The sequence below is a fragment of the Drosophila kikkawai genome, chromosome 3L (genome assembly GCF_030179895.1).
Source record: "Drosophila kikkawai strain 14028-0561.14 chromosome 3L, DkikHiC1v2, whole genome shotgun sequence".
In the NCBI taxonomy this organism is placed as follows: domain Eukaryota; kingdom Metazoa; phylum Arthropoda; class Insecta; order Diptera; family Drosophilidae; genus Drosophila; species Drosophila kikkawai.
The window spans coordinates 36,268,887-36,283,511 of record NC_091730.1 but is presented as its reverse complement, the minus strand read 5'-3'; the positions used below and the strand labels follow the sequence as shown (position 1 = coordinate 36,283,511).

Below are 14,625 nucleotides of genomic sequence, written 5' to 3'. Positions count from 1 at the left end.
ACTCCTTACTGTGCTGCTTTCACTGCCCATTGCCGGCGCTATTTGCTCGAGCGCGAAGTATTCCTCAATCTAATCCACATATTTGCTCCAACGGTCTGGATTGTTGGACAGACGCCTTTCCATCTGGAGAAACCGATTAAGCGCCATCTGATGAGACTTTCCCAAGACCATGGTCGGATCGAGATAGGTTTTAAAAGGCAACCTGACCACATAGCGGCCATCCGGTCGACGCACGTGGGTCTCCTGAAAAAACGACTCGCACCAGAGGTCCCCCTCCGTCGCTATAGGGCGATCAGGAACTGACTCGACTTCACAGAAACGCTTCAGCAACGCCTCCGTGTCCAGCAGCACTCGATGACAGCGCAATTGTGTTGCTTCTCTTACTCCTTCGGCACGTCCCGATAGAATCCATCCGAAGCGTCGCCGGGCAATCCAATCCTGGTGTCTGGCAGCATGATTTGCGCCAACATGTCCGCTCCTAAGATGAGATCGACTCTCTTCGACCGGGCGTAGCTCGGATCCGCCAGAGGGAGCCCTCGAATATGATTCCAACGCTGCGGCGTGAAGCTAAGGCTAGGCAGACAGGAAGTAACTGAATTGAGAACATATGCTGAATCAACCTCTAGAGAAAAATTTGGATTAATAATACTATTAACTTCGAAATTAACTGTATACTTGCAACGACGACCGCCCCCTGGGCCCACCCCAAAAATCGATGCTCGGGTATTGCACCGTCTCAGATGCAGGGACTGTACGACGTGCTCCGAAACTATGGTTGCCTCAGATCCTTGATCGATGAGAGCATTTATGACCGCTCGTAGCCCGTTGACAGGGTTTCGTACGGCAATACGAGCAGTGGCGAGGAGCACATTTCGGGAGGATCCATTCGCCGAAGTTGCTGAATAGCATCTGTAAGATGCGTCCGGATTCTGGCCCGACGTTGACTGTAGGCCCTGCTGAGGTACGGTCTCCCCAGCTGCATCAGGATGCGTCGCGGCAGACCGAACTGGATGCAGCGGTGTGTGGCTTGACGATCGGTCCTGAGCCAATGCTGGGAAATGCAACAGCGTATGATGGCGCTGGCCACAAATTTGGCAGCTCTTATTGCTGGTACAGCGGGAAAGCGCATGTGCTTTACTCAGACAATTAATACATAATTTCGCCCTGGTGACTATGTCCTTCCTCTTATAGCAGTCCAAGGCCAGAAAGGCGGCACAACGACGCAGGATATGGTCACCGCTACAGTGATAACAGAGGCTATTCGGGCGCCTTGAGTGCTCCTGTGCATTATGCACTCGCACTCTCTTGCCTGGGTCGGCAGATCCTGGGCCATTATTGGAGTCGTACGACGAGCTTCGGTTCTCGATCGCATCCATTATGACCAGCCGATCATTCAAAAACGATTCTAAATCCTTATAAGTGGGAACGGTGGCACCGCTCCCTTGGTGGTGCTCCCAAGCGTTGTGGGTCTCCTTGGGCAACTTCGCTGCTATGTAATGCGCCAACCAGTGCTGCCGTTCCCCGTCCAAGGCTTGGACGCGGCGGAATGCAGCCAGGCAAACATTGACCGTGCTCAGCATCGACCGTATGGAATCCGTATTATCCTTTTGCAGCCTGGGCAACGCGTATATCGCGTTCATGTGGTGGGAAAACACTAGACGAGGATTGTTGTACCTTTTAATCATCATTCCCCATGCCACGGCGTAGTTCGTCTCCGTGAGCTGCATTTGACGGATGTCATTATCGCGCCCTACCGGCAACGATTCCTTCAGAAAATGTAACCGCTGTACGTTACTCAAATTATTGTTGTTATGTATGAGGCTCGTGAAAGCGTCATAGTAGCCTGGCCAGTCCACACACGCACCGGAAAACTTGGGAACTGACATCTGTGGCATGTTCAGTCGCACCTCCGGATCAGCGGCTCCACTTGGCAGTGGCTGCAGCTTAGGAGTCTCGGCTTCAAGTCTATCCAAATCCTCTGCGATGGCACAATAGGCGTCCATATAACGCTCCTCGAACTCCGACTGGAAATTTTTCACGGCATAGCTCGATTCCGCAAACCCTTCTAGATTCACGATCACGGCATCAGTCTCCTGGAACGCGCTCCTTAGCTCTTCCACTTGTTGCAACCGCTTCTTTAAATAAATTCTCGTTTTCCTCGATTGTGAATCCTTTTTAAAATTCAGCAGCGTCGATTTAAGGGATTGGGCCCGATTTGCCTGTAAGTTAACTAATTGCTCGAAAGTTGGAGGATCCGAAACAGTTTCCATGCTGACGAGTGTAAAACCAAAACTTAGCGCAACTCACCACCCCAAATAAACATGTAAAGAAGATATCGGTAAATTCTTGTCTCGCACACAATTTGTCACTTACTCCGTTTTGCACACAAGATTTCACCCCGAAGCCACTCAAAGAAACCAAAAGAAGAGAGCGCCTCCGTTCCTTGACCTGCCGTTGATGCGCTTATGTATCGCCGTCTTCTTTTCAGGCAGTTCGCCGAGCCGACTTGCAAACTTAACGCGGCCGCGCGATCTAACGGAATCTATTTACACCCAATAAAATCGACTTTAAATTTTCACAATTGCAAGGTTCCCCTCATGGGCCACCATGTATAGTTGTGTCCCCTTGTATGTCTGCAACTAACAAGAGGTCATTGTAGGAGGGGTTCCCAGGCAAGAGTAAACACAGGTCGGGATAATTTCCAACGTTATAATTATTATTATTCACTGATTTACTTTGAACTAGATATATATATGTATGTACAGATGGGTGTGTATTCGCAATAGATAAGGCGCTAGACCGGCGGCGTGCGTTCCGCGGCGTTTGCAAAATCAGACTAATTTTTCACCTCTCTTCCATTCTCTTCTTCCCGCATCGTATGCACTGTCCAGCGACGAGTGAGCGATCGGCTGATCGCCACTCTCCCGCACAGTGGGACACGCAGCAAAACTGAACACCAAGTATCGATATTTTCACAGCCAACTAATTTCTGGAATTTTTTGCCGATATATATTTCTGACGATCTGGTACTTTTGGTCGCTCCGATTTTTACCTATATTTATAAAAAAAACTGGCGGAACAGCAATCGGCGGAATCGGAAAGCTGTTCTGAATAGGTTTTCCTTAGCTTAACAAAATTGCATACTCAGTTTTGCTAAAATACTTACCCATAATTTATAAAAAAGTTTTAATCTATTTTGTATCGTTAATTTATAAGAAATTGGTGGAAGCGCCCGGCTGCGGTTCCCGCGGTGGCGTCCGGCTCCGGTGGAAGCGCCCGGCTCCGGTGTAGGCGCCCGGCTCCAGTGGAGGCGCCGGCTGCCGCGGTAGTGCCCGAGGCATGGACGCATTGATCCGGCGATCCAATCCAGGGGATGACTCCTTGGTTAGTCCTCCTTCGGAGTACTTGACCGATCGCCGGTCAAAAGCCGAATGGCTTCCCCACTGCTGTGGCCCGTCTTATATAGGGCCGAGGCGAGGCTTAGTGTGACCAAGAGAATATATTTGAGAAATACCAAGTATCGATATTTTCATAGCCAACTAATTTCTGGAATTTTTTGCCGATATATATTTCTGACGATCTGGTACTTTTGGTCGCTCCGATTTTTACCTATATATATAAAAAAACTGGCGGAACAGCAATCGGCGGAATCGGAAAGCTGTTCTGAATAGGTTTTTCTTAGCTTAACAAAATTGCATACTCAGTTTTGCTAAAATACTTACCCATAATTTATAAAAAAGTTTTAATCTATTTTGTATCGTTAATTTATAAGAAATTTGTGGAAGCGCCCGGCTGCGGTTCCCGCGGTGGCGTCCGGCTCCGGTGGAAGCGCCCGGCTCCGGTGTAGGCGCCCGGCTCCAGTGGAGGCGCCCGGTTCCCGCGTTGGCGCCGGCTGCCGCGGTAGTGCCCGAGGCATGGACGCATTGATCCGGCGATCCAATCCAGGGGATGACTCCTTGGTTAGTCCTCCTTCGGAGTACTTGACCGATCGCCGGTCAAAAGCCGAATGGCTTCCCCACTGCTGTGGCCCGTCTTATATAGGGCCGAGGCGAGGCTTAGTGTGGCCAAGAGAATATATTTGAGAAATACCAAGTATCGATATTTTCATAGCCAACTAATTTCTGGAATTTTTTGCCGATATATATTTCTGACGATCTGGTACTTTTGGTCGCTCGGATTTTTACCTATATTTATAAAAAAACTGGCGGAACAGCAATCGGCGGAATCGGAAAGCTGTTCTGAATAGGTTTTTCTTAGCTTAACAAAATTGCATACTCAGTTTTGCTAAAATACTTACCCATAATTTATAAAAAAGTTTTAATCTATTTTGTATCGTTAATTTATAAGAAATTGGTGGAAGCGCCCGGCTCCGGTGATGGCGTCCGGGTCCCGCGGTGGCGTCCGGCTCCGGTGGAAGCGCCCGGCTCCGGTGAAAGCGCTCGGTTCCCGCGGTGGCGCCCGGCTCAGGTGGAGGCGCCCGGCTCCGGTGGAGGCACCCGGCTCCGGTGGTGGCGTCCGGTTCCCGCGTTGGCGCCGGCTGCCGCGGTGGTGCCCGAGGCATGGACGCATTGATCCGGCGATCCAATCCAGGGGGTGACTCCTTGGTTAGTCCTCCTTCGGAGTACTTGACCGATCGCCGGTCAAAAGCCGAATGGCTTCCCCACTGCTGTGGCCCGTCTTATATAGGGCCGAGGCGAGGCTTAGTGTGGCCAAGAGAATATATTTGAGAAATACCAAGTATCGATATTTTCATAGCCAACTAATTTCTGGAATTTTTTGCCGATATATATTTCTGACGATCTGGTACTTTTGGTCGCTCGGATTTTTACCTATATTTATAAAAAAACTGGCGGAACAGCAATCGGCGGAATCGGAAAGCTGTTCTGAATAGGTTTTCCTTAGCTTAACAAAATTGCATACTCAGTTTTGCTAAAATACTTACCCATAATTTATAAAAAAGTTTTAATCTATTTTGTATCGTTAATTTATAAGAAATTGGTGGAAGCGCCCGGCTGCGGTTCCCGCGGTGGCGTCCGGCTCCGGTGTAGGCGCCCGGCTCCAGTGGAGGCGCCCGGTTCCCGCGTTGGCGCCGGCTGCCGCGGTAGTGCCCGAGGCATGGACGCATTGATCCGGCGATCCAATCCAGGGGATGACTCCTTGGTTAGTCCTCCTTCGGAGTACTTGACCGATCGCCGGTCAAAAGCCGAATGGCTTCCCCACTGCTGTGGCCCGTCTTATATAGGGCCGAGGCGAGGCTTAGTGTGGCCAAGAGAATATATTTGAGAAATACCAAGTATCGATATTTTCATAGCCAACTAATTTCTGGAATTTTTTGCCGATATATATTTCTGACGATCTGGTACTTTTGGTCGCTCGGATTTTTACCTATATTTATAAAAAAACTGGCGGAACAGCAATCGGCGGAATCGGAAAGCTGTTCTGAATAGGTTTTTCTTAGCTTAACAAAATTGCATACTCAGTTTTGCTAAAATACTTACCCATAATTTATAAAAAAGTTTTAATCTATTTTGTATCGTTAATTTATAAGAAATTGGTGGAAGCGCCCGGCTCCGGTGATGGCGTCCGGGTCCCGCGGTGGCGTCCGGCTCCGGTGGAAGCGCCCGGCTCCGGTGAAAGCGCTCGGTTCCCGCGGTGGCGCCCGGCTCAGGTGGAGGCGCCCGGCTCCGGTGGAGGCACCCGGCTCCGGTGGTGGCGTCCGGTTCCCGCGTTGGCGCCGGCTGCCGCGGTGGTGCCCGAGGCATGGACGCATTGATCCGGCGATCCAATCCAGGGGGTGACTCCTTGGTTAGTCCTCCTTCGGAGTACTTGACCGATCGCCGGTCAAAAGCCGAATGGCTTCCCCACTGCTGTGGCCCGTCTTATATAGGGCCGAGGCGAGGCTTAGTGTGGCCAAGAGAATATATTTGAGAAATACCAAGTATCGATATTTTCATAGCCAACTAATTTCTGGAATTTTTTGCCGATATATATTTCTGACGATCTGGTACTTTTGGTCGCTCGGATTTTTACCTATATTTATAAAAAAACTGGCGGAACAGCAATCGGCGGAATCGGAAAGCTGTTCTGAATAGGTTTTCCTTAGCTTAACAAAATTGCATACTCAGTTTTGCTAAAATACTTACCCATAATTTATAAAAAAGTTTTAATCTATTTTGTATCGTTAATTTATAAGAAATTGGTGGAAGCGCCCGGCTGCGGTTCCCGCGGTGGCGTCCGGCTCCGGTGGAAGCGCCCGGCTCCGGTGTAGGCGCCCGGCTCCAGTGGAGGCGCCCGGTTCCCGCGTTGGCGCCGGCTGCCGCGGTAGTGCCCGAGGCATGGACGCATTGATCCGGCGATCCAATCCAGGGGATGACTCCTTGGTTAGTCCTCCTTCGGAGTACTTGACCGATCGCCGGTCAAAAGCCGAATGGCTTCCCCACTGCTGTGGCCCGTCTTATATAGGGCCGAGGCGAGGCTTAGTGTGACCAAGAGAATATATTTGAGAAATACCAAGTATCGATATTTTCATAGCCAACTAATTTCTGGAATTTTTTGCCGATATATATTTCTGACGATCTGGTACTTTTGGTCGCTCGGTTTTTTACCTATATTTATAAAAAAATGGCGGAACAGCAATCGGCGGAATCGGAAAGCTGTTCTGAATAGGTTTTTCTTACCCATAATTTATAAAAAAGTTTTAATCTATTTTGTATTTATAAGAAATTGGTGGAAGCGCCCGGCTGCGGTTCCCGCGGTGGCGCCCGGCTCCCGCGTTGGCGCCGCCTGCCGCGGTAGTGCCCGAGGCATGGACGCATTGATCCGGCGATCCAATCCAGGGGATGACTCCTTGGTTAGTCCTCCTTCGGAGTACTTGACCGATCGCCGGTCAAAAGCCGAATGGCTTCCCCACTGCTGTGGCCCGTCTTATATAGGGCCGAGGCGAGGCTTAGTGTGGCCAAGAGAATATATTTGAGAAATACCAAGTATCGATATTTTGATAGCCAACTAATTTCTGGAATTTTTTACCGATATATATTTTTACCTATTTTTATAAAAAAATGGCGGAACAACAATCGGCGGAAAATCTCATAGCTCGGCCAAAAATGCATGAAATCCAATTCGGAAAGCTGTTCTGAATAGGTTTTTCTAAGCTTAACAAAATTGCATACTCAGTTTTGCTAAAATACTTACCCATAATTTATAAAAAAGTTTTAATCTTTTTTTTATCGTTAATTTATAAGAAATTGGTGGAAACGCCCGGCTGCGGTTCCCGCGGTGGCGTTCGGCTCCGGTGGAAGCGCCCGGCTCCGGTGTAGGCGCCCGGCTCCAGTGGAGGCGCCCGGTTCCCGCGTTGGCGCCGGCTGCCGCGGTAGTGCCCGAGGCATGGACGCATTGATCCGGCGATCCAATCCAGGGGATGACTCCTTGGTTAGTCCTCCTTCGGAGTACTTGACCGATCGCCGGTCAAAAGCCGAATGGCTTCCCCACTGCTGTGGCCCGTCTTATATAGGGCCGAGGCGAGGCTTAGTGTGGCCAAGAGAATATATTTGAGAAATACCAAGTATCGATATTTTGATAGCCAACTAATTTCTGGAATTTTTGCCGATATATATTTTTACCTATTTTTATAAAAAAATGGCGGAACAACAATCGGCGGAAAATCTCTTAGCTCGGCCAAAAATGCTTGAAATCCAATTCGGAAAGCTGTTCTGAATAGGTTTTTCTATCGTTAATTTATAAGAAATTGTTGGAAGCGCCCGGCTGCGGTTCCCGCGGTGGCGTTCGGCTCCGCTGGAAGCGCCCGGCTCCGGTGTAGGCGCCCGGCTCCAGTGGAGGCGCCCGGTTCCCGCGTTGGCGCCGGCTGCCGCGGTAGTGCCCGAGGCATGGACGCATTGATCCGGCGATCCAATCCAGGGGGTGACTCCTTGGTTAGTCCTCCTTCGGAGTACTTGACCGATCGCCCGTCAAAAGCCGAATGGCTTCCCCACTGCTGTGGCCCGTCTTATATAGGGCCGAGGCGAGGCTTAGTGTGGCCAAGAGAATATATTTGAGAAATACCAAGTGTATAGTTGTGTCCCCTTGTATGTCTGCAACTAACAAGAGGTCATTGTAGGAGGTGTTCCCAGGCAAGAGTAAACACAGGTCGGGATAATTTCCAACGTTATAATTATTATTATTCACTGATTTACTTTAAACTAGATATATATATGTATGTACAGATGGGTGTGTATTCGCAATAGATAAGGCGCTAGACCGGCGGCGTGCGTTCCGCGGCGTTTGCAAAATCAGACTAATTTTTCACCTCTCTTCCATTCTCTTCTTCCCGCATCGTATGCACTGTCCAGCGACGAGTGAGCGATCGGCTGATCGCCACTCTCCCGCACAGTGGGACACGCAGCAAAACTGAACATGCCGCCCGCCAATGCTAGACCTAGCATGAGACATCTCCGCGTGTCCAGTCCATCCTGGGGGTAGTAGGCGGGGCAGAATCTAGCATGGAGACAAGAGACAAACGGTGTGCGCAAGAAATAATTTATTATGATTGAGGTGTACGTGAGAGCGCTTAAGAACGGATTGGCAGTGGACACAGCTTCGACACTGACCGCTTTAATTGGCCTTGCTTGGTTTTAAGGGTTACCACCCGGACTAACGCATCCGCCCCTGGGTGTAACTCGACGACCCGTCCTAACAGCCACTGTGAAGGCGGGAATCGGTCATCCTTGATGATGACAAGGTCGTTCAACTGCAGACCTTCAGCCTCATGACACCACTTCGGTCTCTGCTGCAGATGAGCCAGCCAGTCTCGACTCCAAGCCTTCCAGAAATGGCGAATCATTGACTGCTGGATAAGAAACTGCTCTGCGAAGGACTTGGACTGCGGCCTATACTCCGGAGGCGCCAACATGGAGTCTCCAATTAGAAAATGAGCCGGCGTAAGCACCTCTAGATCGTCAGCATCGGCTGTAAGAGGGCACAGCGGCCGCGAGTTGAGGCATGCTTCTATGCTTATGAGCACCGTAGATAACTCCTCATAGGTGAGCCGTCGATCGGCGATGACCCTCTTAAGGTGGTGCTTCACCGACTTCACATTGGCCTCCCACAGCCCGCCAAAGTTGGGCGATTGAGGTGGATTGAAATGCCAAGTGGCACGCTGCGCAGCGAGCTTTGGGGCTATGAGCTTCTCGTAATCCTCCTGCAGCCTTCCGAATAATGCCTTCATTAGATTATCCGCGCCGATAAAGTTGGTTCCGTTGTCTGCTGAACCATCCCTCGCCGCCCGGTGAACCGGTCTAAAGCCAGTAAGAAATGCTCCGTGGTGAGACCCGTCACTGCCTCCAAGTGTACAGCCTTCGTCGCCAGACAAATGAAAACGGCTATGTATCCCTTGTAGAAGCTGGTTCCTCTCAAGCGCGCTGCCTTCAGCTCTATTACGCCTGTGTAGTCAACTCCCGTCGCCAGGAACGGTCGATTAGGGGGGTTGACCCTGTGTAGCGGCAGGTCTCCCATGAGCTGAGCCGAGGTGGTTGGCCGGGTGCGAAAGCACCTCACGCACTTCCGCAGCACCCTTCGAACTGCTTGCCTCCCTGTCAGTATCCAGAACCGCTGGCGAGCGTGGGCCAAGGTCAGCTGCGCACCTCCGTGCAGAGTCAAAGTATGCGAGTACCGTATTACTAGCTCTGTAAAAATATGAGAACTTGGGAGGATTATTGGATGCCGACGTTCGTATGATCGCCCCGAATGGCGCAATCGCCCCCTCACTCGTAAGATTCCCTCCACCACGATCGGTGACAAACTCTGAAGCTTGCTTTTGGAGGGCAGCCGTTTAGAATTCATCAATGCGGCCAGCTCAGACGAGAAGGACTCCCTTTGAACAATGCGCACGATGGCGAGTAAAGCATAGTCGAGCTCCTTAATGCTTAGGGGACCGGTACACCTCTCTCCTTTGCTAATAGCATTGCTTTTGAACCGAATTATAAATGCTGTGACTCTTATGGCCTGGCTGAAATTGGAAAACCTCTCAACCAACGATGGTTGCGGAACTGCCAGGTGAACGCGTACCTTGTCCGCCTTTGCCTCCAGCGCGGCATCGTATATGTCGACCTGCCCGATCTCCGTCGAAGGCCAGTCATCTTGCTTGCGTGTAAGCCACTCCGGGCCTCGCCACCACAAATCAAAATCCTTTAGCTCGCTCGGAGGAAGCCCTCTTGTCGCACAGTCCGCTGGATTCTCGCTAGTACCTACATGTCTCCATTGCGATGGCGACGAGTGGTCCAGAATGAAGGCGACCCTGTTGGCAACGAACGTCTTCCATCTATTGACGTCCCCGTGCAGCCAATGAAGAAGAATCGTGGCATCCGTCCAATAAAAGGTCTGGATGGGAAGGTCATTTAGCCACCTAGCCGATGTAAGCCATTTCACCAACTTGACGGCTAGCACTGCACCACTCAGCTCCGTTCTTGGTATGGTTAGGGGTTTAGTAGGGGTAACCTTTGATTTTGCGGCCAACAGCGAGACGTAGCACGCTCCATTCCCGTGCTCGAGCCTTAGATAAGTAGTAGCTGCATAGGACGTGGAAGATCCGTCACAAAACGCGTGCAGCTGAGCTGATACTATGGATCCTGGGGAATAATGAATCCACCGCTGTATGCTCAGGCCGTCTATCCCCAGCAAGCCGTCCCGAAATGCTTGCCACCTTTCCGCAAGAGCCTTAGGAACCTCGTCGTCCCAATCCAGAGCCGTCCTAGCGCCGTTGTCCTGCGTTTTCTTAGCCATGGTTACCTCCTTCAATATTAACTTTCCCGAGATGATGACTGGCGCGATGAGACCTAGCGGGTCGAACAGCCTCGCTATGCTCGACAGGATCGTCCTCTTAGTGAAAGTAGGTGGTATCTCAAAATTGACCTGAAATTTGAAGCAGTCCTTATTGGGGAGCCAATACATTCATAACGCCTTGATCGGAACCGCAGCGTCCCAGTTCAGAGGTGTCCGACTGCATTGATGCTCTGGGGGAATCGATTGCAAAAGGCTCTCTTCGTTGCTGGACCATTTCCGCAACTCCATGCAAGCGGATTTTATAGCACCCGATACCTGGGCCCGTTTATCCTCCGCATCTTCTATCGTATGCCCACCGGAAAGAATGTCGTCCACGTAGATCTCGTCCCTTAATACTTCTTCCGCCTTAGGAAACGAACACCGCTCATCCTTCGCTAATTGTTGAATGACTCTGATCGCCATGAAGGGTGCCGAAGCCGTTCCGAAGGTTAGCGTTGTCAACGCATAAACGTTGATGGACCCATCCGCCGCCCGCCATAAAATCCGCTGATATTGGGCGTCTTCCGGGTGAACATCGATACACCGATACATTTTCTGTATATCCGCCGTGAAAACAAAACGATATTTCCGCCAGTTGAGAATGACTGCAGACATGTCGTTTTGAAGAGTAGGCCCAGTCCACAAAATGTCATTTAAAGATCTTCCATTGCTAGTCCTTGAGGAGGCATCGAAGACGATTCGCTGTTTGGTTGACTGAATTTCCTTCTTAAAGACAGCGTGATGCGGAAGTACACAAGAGGCTACATGCCTGTTCGCGGCCGTACTCCTTACTGTGCTGCTTTCACTGCCCATTGCCGGCGCTATTTGCTCGAGCGCGAAGTATTCCTCAATCTAATCCACATATTTGCTCCAACGGTCTGGATTGTTGGACAGACGCCTTTCCATCTGGAGAAACCGATTAAGCGCCATCTGATGAGACTTTCCCAAGACCATGGTCGGATCGAGATAGGTTTTAAAAGGCAACCTGACCACATAGCGGCCATCCGGTCGACGCACGTGGGTCTCCTGAAAAAACGACTCGCACCAGAGGTCCCCCTCCGTCGCTATAGGGCGATCAGGAACTGACTCGACTTCACAGAAACGCTTCAGCAACGCCTCCGTGTCCAGCAGCACTCGATGACAGCGCAATTGTGTTGCTTCTCTTACTCCTTCGGCACGTCCCGATAGAATCCATCCGAAGCGTCGCCGGGCAATCCAATCCTGGTGTCTGGCAGCATGATTTGCGCCAACATGTCCGCTCCTAAGATGAGATCGACTCTCTTCGACCGGGCGTAGCTCGGATCCGCCAGAGGGAGCCCTCGAATATGATTCCAACGCTGCGGCGTGAAGCTAAGGCTAGGCAGACAGGAAGTAACTGAATTGAGAACATATGCTGAATCAACCTCTAGAGAAAAATTTGGATTAATAATACTATTAACTTCGAAATTAACTGTATACTTGCAACGACGACCGCCCCCTGGGCCCACCCCAAAAATCGATGCTCGGGTATTGCACCGTCTCAGATGCAGGGACTGTACGACGTGCTCCGAAACTATGGTTGCCTCAGATCCTTGATCGATGAGAGCATTTATGACCGCTCGTAGCCCGTTGACCGGGTTTCGTACGGCAATACGAGCAGTGGCGAGGAGCACATTTCGGGAGGATCCATTCGCCGAAGTTGCTGAATAGCATCTGTAAGATGCGTCCGGATTCTGGCCCGACGTTGACTGTAGGCCCTGCTGAGGTACGGTCTCCCCAGCTGCATCAGGATGCGTCGCGGCAGACCGAACTGGATGCAGCGGTGTGTGGCTTGACGATCGGTCCTGAGCCAATGCTGGGAAATGCAACAGCGTATGATGGCGCTGGCCACAAATTTGGCAGCTCTTATTGCTAGTACAGCGGGAAAGCGCATGTGCTTTACTCAGACAATTAATACATAATTTCGCCCTGGTGACTATGTCCTTCCTCTTATAGCAGTCCAAGGCCAGAAAGGCGGCACAACGACGCAGGATATGGTCACCGCTACAGTGATAACAGAGGCTATTCGGGCGCCTTGAGTGCTCCTGTGCATTATGCACTCGCACTCTCTTGCCTGGGTCGGCAGATCCTGGGCCATTATTGGAGTCGTACGACGAGCTTCGGTTCTCGATCGCATCCATTATGACCAGCCGATCATTCAAAAACGATTCTAAATCCTTATAAGTGGGAACGGTGGCACCGCTCCCTTGGTGGTGCTCCCAAGCGTTGTGGGTCTCCTTGGGCAACTTCGCTGCTATGTAATGCGCCAACCAGTGCTGCCGTTCCCCGTCCAAGGCTTGGACGCGGCGGAATGCAGCCAGGCAAACATTGACCGTGCTCAGCATCGACCGTATGGAATCCGTATTATCCTTTTGTAGCCTGGGCAACGCGTATATCGCGTTCATGTGGTGGGAAAACACTAGACGAGGATTGTTGTACCTTTTAATCATCATTCCCCATGCCACGGCGTAGTTCGTCTCCGTGAGCTGCATTTGACGGATGTCATTATCGCGCCCTACCGGCAACGATTCCTTCAGAAAATGTAACCGCTGTACGTTACTCAAATTATTGTTGTTATGTATGAGGCTCGTGAAAGCGTCATAGTAGCCTGGCCAGTCCACACACGCACCGGAAAACTTGGGAACTGACATCTGTGGCATGTTCAGTCGCACCTCCGGATCAGCGGCTCCACTTGGCAGTGGCTGCAGCTTAGGAGTCTCGGCTTCAAGTCTATCCAAATCCTCTGCGATGGCACAATAGGCGTCCATATAACGCTCCTCGAACTCCGACTGGAAATTTTTCACGGCATAGCTCGATTCCGCAAACCCTTCTAGATTCACGATCACGGCATCAGTCTCCTGGAACGCGCTCCTTAGCTCTTCCACTTGTTGCAACCGCTTCTTTAAATAAATTCTCGTTTTCCTCGATTGTGAATCCTTTTTAAAATTCAGAAGCGTCGATTTAAGGGATTGGGCCCGATTTGCCTGTAAGTTAACTAATTGCTCGAAAGTTGGAGGATCCGAAACAGTTTCCATGCTGACGAGTGTAAAACCAAAACTTAGCGCAACTCACCACCCCAAATAAACATGTAAAGAAGATATCGGTAAATTCTTGTCTCGCACACAATTTGTCACTTACTCCGTTTTGCACACAAGATTTCACCCCGAAGCCACTCAAAGAAACCAAAAGAAGAGAGCGCCTCCGTTCCTTGACCTGCCGTTGATGCGCTTATGTATCGCCGTCTTCTTTTCAGGCAGTTCGCCGAGCCGACTTGCAAACTTAACGCGGCCGCGCGATCTAACGGAATCTATTTACACCCAGTAAAATCGACTTTAAATTTTCACAATTGCAATGTTCCCCTCATGGGCCACCATGTATAGTTGTGTCCCCTTGTATGTCTGCAACTAACAAGAGGTCATTGTAGGAGGGGTTCCCAGGCAAGAGTAAACACAGGTCGGGATAATTTCCAACGTTATAATTATTATTATTCACTGATTTACTTTAAACTAGATATATATATGTATGTACAGATGGGTGTGTATTCGCAATAGATAAGGCGCTAGACCGGCGGCGTGCGTTCCGCGGCGTTTGCAAAATCAGACAAATTTTTCACCTCTCTTCCATTCTCTTCTTCCCGCATCGTATGCACTGTCCAGCGACGAGTGAGCGATCGGCTGATCGCCACTCTCCCGCACAGTGGGACACGCAGCAAAACTGAACACCAAGTATCGATATTTTCACAGCCAACTAATTTCTGGAATTTTTTGCCGATATATATTTCTGACGATCTGGTAC

At 50.4% G+C, this 14,625-nt stretch overlaps 3 protein-coding genes across 3 annotated transcripts; all 3 read right to left on the bottom strand.

The window, feature by feature from the left end:
• Positions 1 to 380: 380 nt before the first annotated feature.
• Positions 381 to 2,270, bottom strand: LOC138928482 (uncharacterized). Its single transcript, XM_070285564.1, has one exon. The coding sequence runs from the start codon at positions 2,268 to 2,270 to the stop codon at positions 381 to 383; it is 1,890 nt and encodes a 629-aa protein (XP_070141665.1).
• Positions 2,271 to 8,285: 6,015 nt separating this feature from the next.
• LOC121502616 (uncharacterized) lies at positions 8,286 to 11,625 on the bottom strand. Its single transcript, XM_070285563.1, has 4 exons — positions 11,089 to 11,625; positions 9,287 to 10,902; positions 8,604 to 9,200; positions 8,286 to 8,490 (listed from the first exon to the last, which is right to left on the bottom strand). The coding sequence occupies exons 1-4, from the start codon at positions 11,623 to 11,625 to the stop codon at positions 8,286 to 8,288; spliced, it is 2,955 nt and encodes a 984-aa protein (XP_070141664.1).
• Positions 11,626 to 11,975: 350 nt separating this feature from the next.
• LOC121502617 (uncharacterized) lies at positions 11,976 to 13,865 on the bottom strand. Its single transcript, XM_070285562.1, has one exon. It carries the CDS (start codon positions 13,863 to 13,865, stop codon positions 11,976 to 11,978), a length of 1,890 nt encoding a protein of 629 aa, XP_070141663.1.
• Positions 13,866 to 14,625: the final 760 nt, after the last annotated feature.

Coding starts and splice junctions, on each gene's coding strand:
- LOC138928482 (XM_070285564.1), bottom strand. CDS start 2,270: ATGGAAACTGTTTCGGATCCTCCAACTTTCGAGCAATTAGTTAACTTA.
- LOC121502616 (XM_070285563.1), bottom strand. CDS start 11,625: ATGGGCAGTGAAAGCAGCACAGTAAGGAGTACGGCCGCGAACAGGCAT. Junction 10,903..11,088: donor CGGAGGATAAACGGGCCCAG/GTATCGGGTGCT, acceptor TTCAAATTTCAG/GTCAATTTTGAGATACCACC. Junction 8,491..8,603: donor AAGCAAGGCCAATTAAAGCG/GTCAGTGTCGAA, acceptor TCTCCATGCTAG/ATTCTGCCCCGCCTACTACC.
- LOC121502617 (XM_070285562.1), bottom strand. CDS start 13,865: ATGGAAACTGTTTCGGATCCTCCAACTTTCGAGCAATTAGTTAACTTA.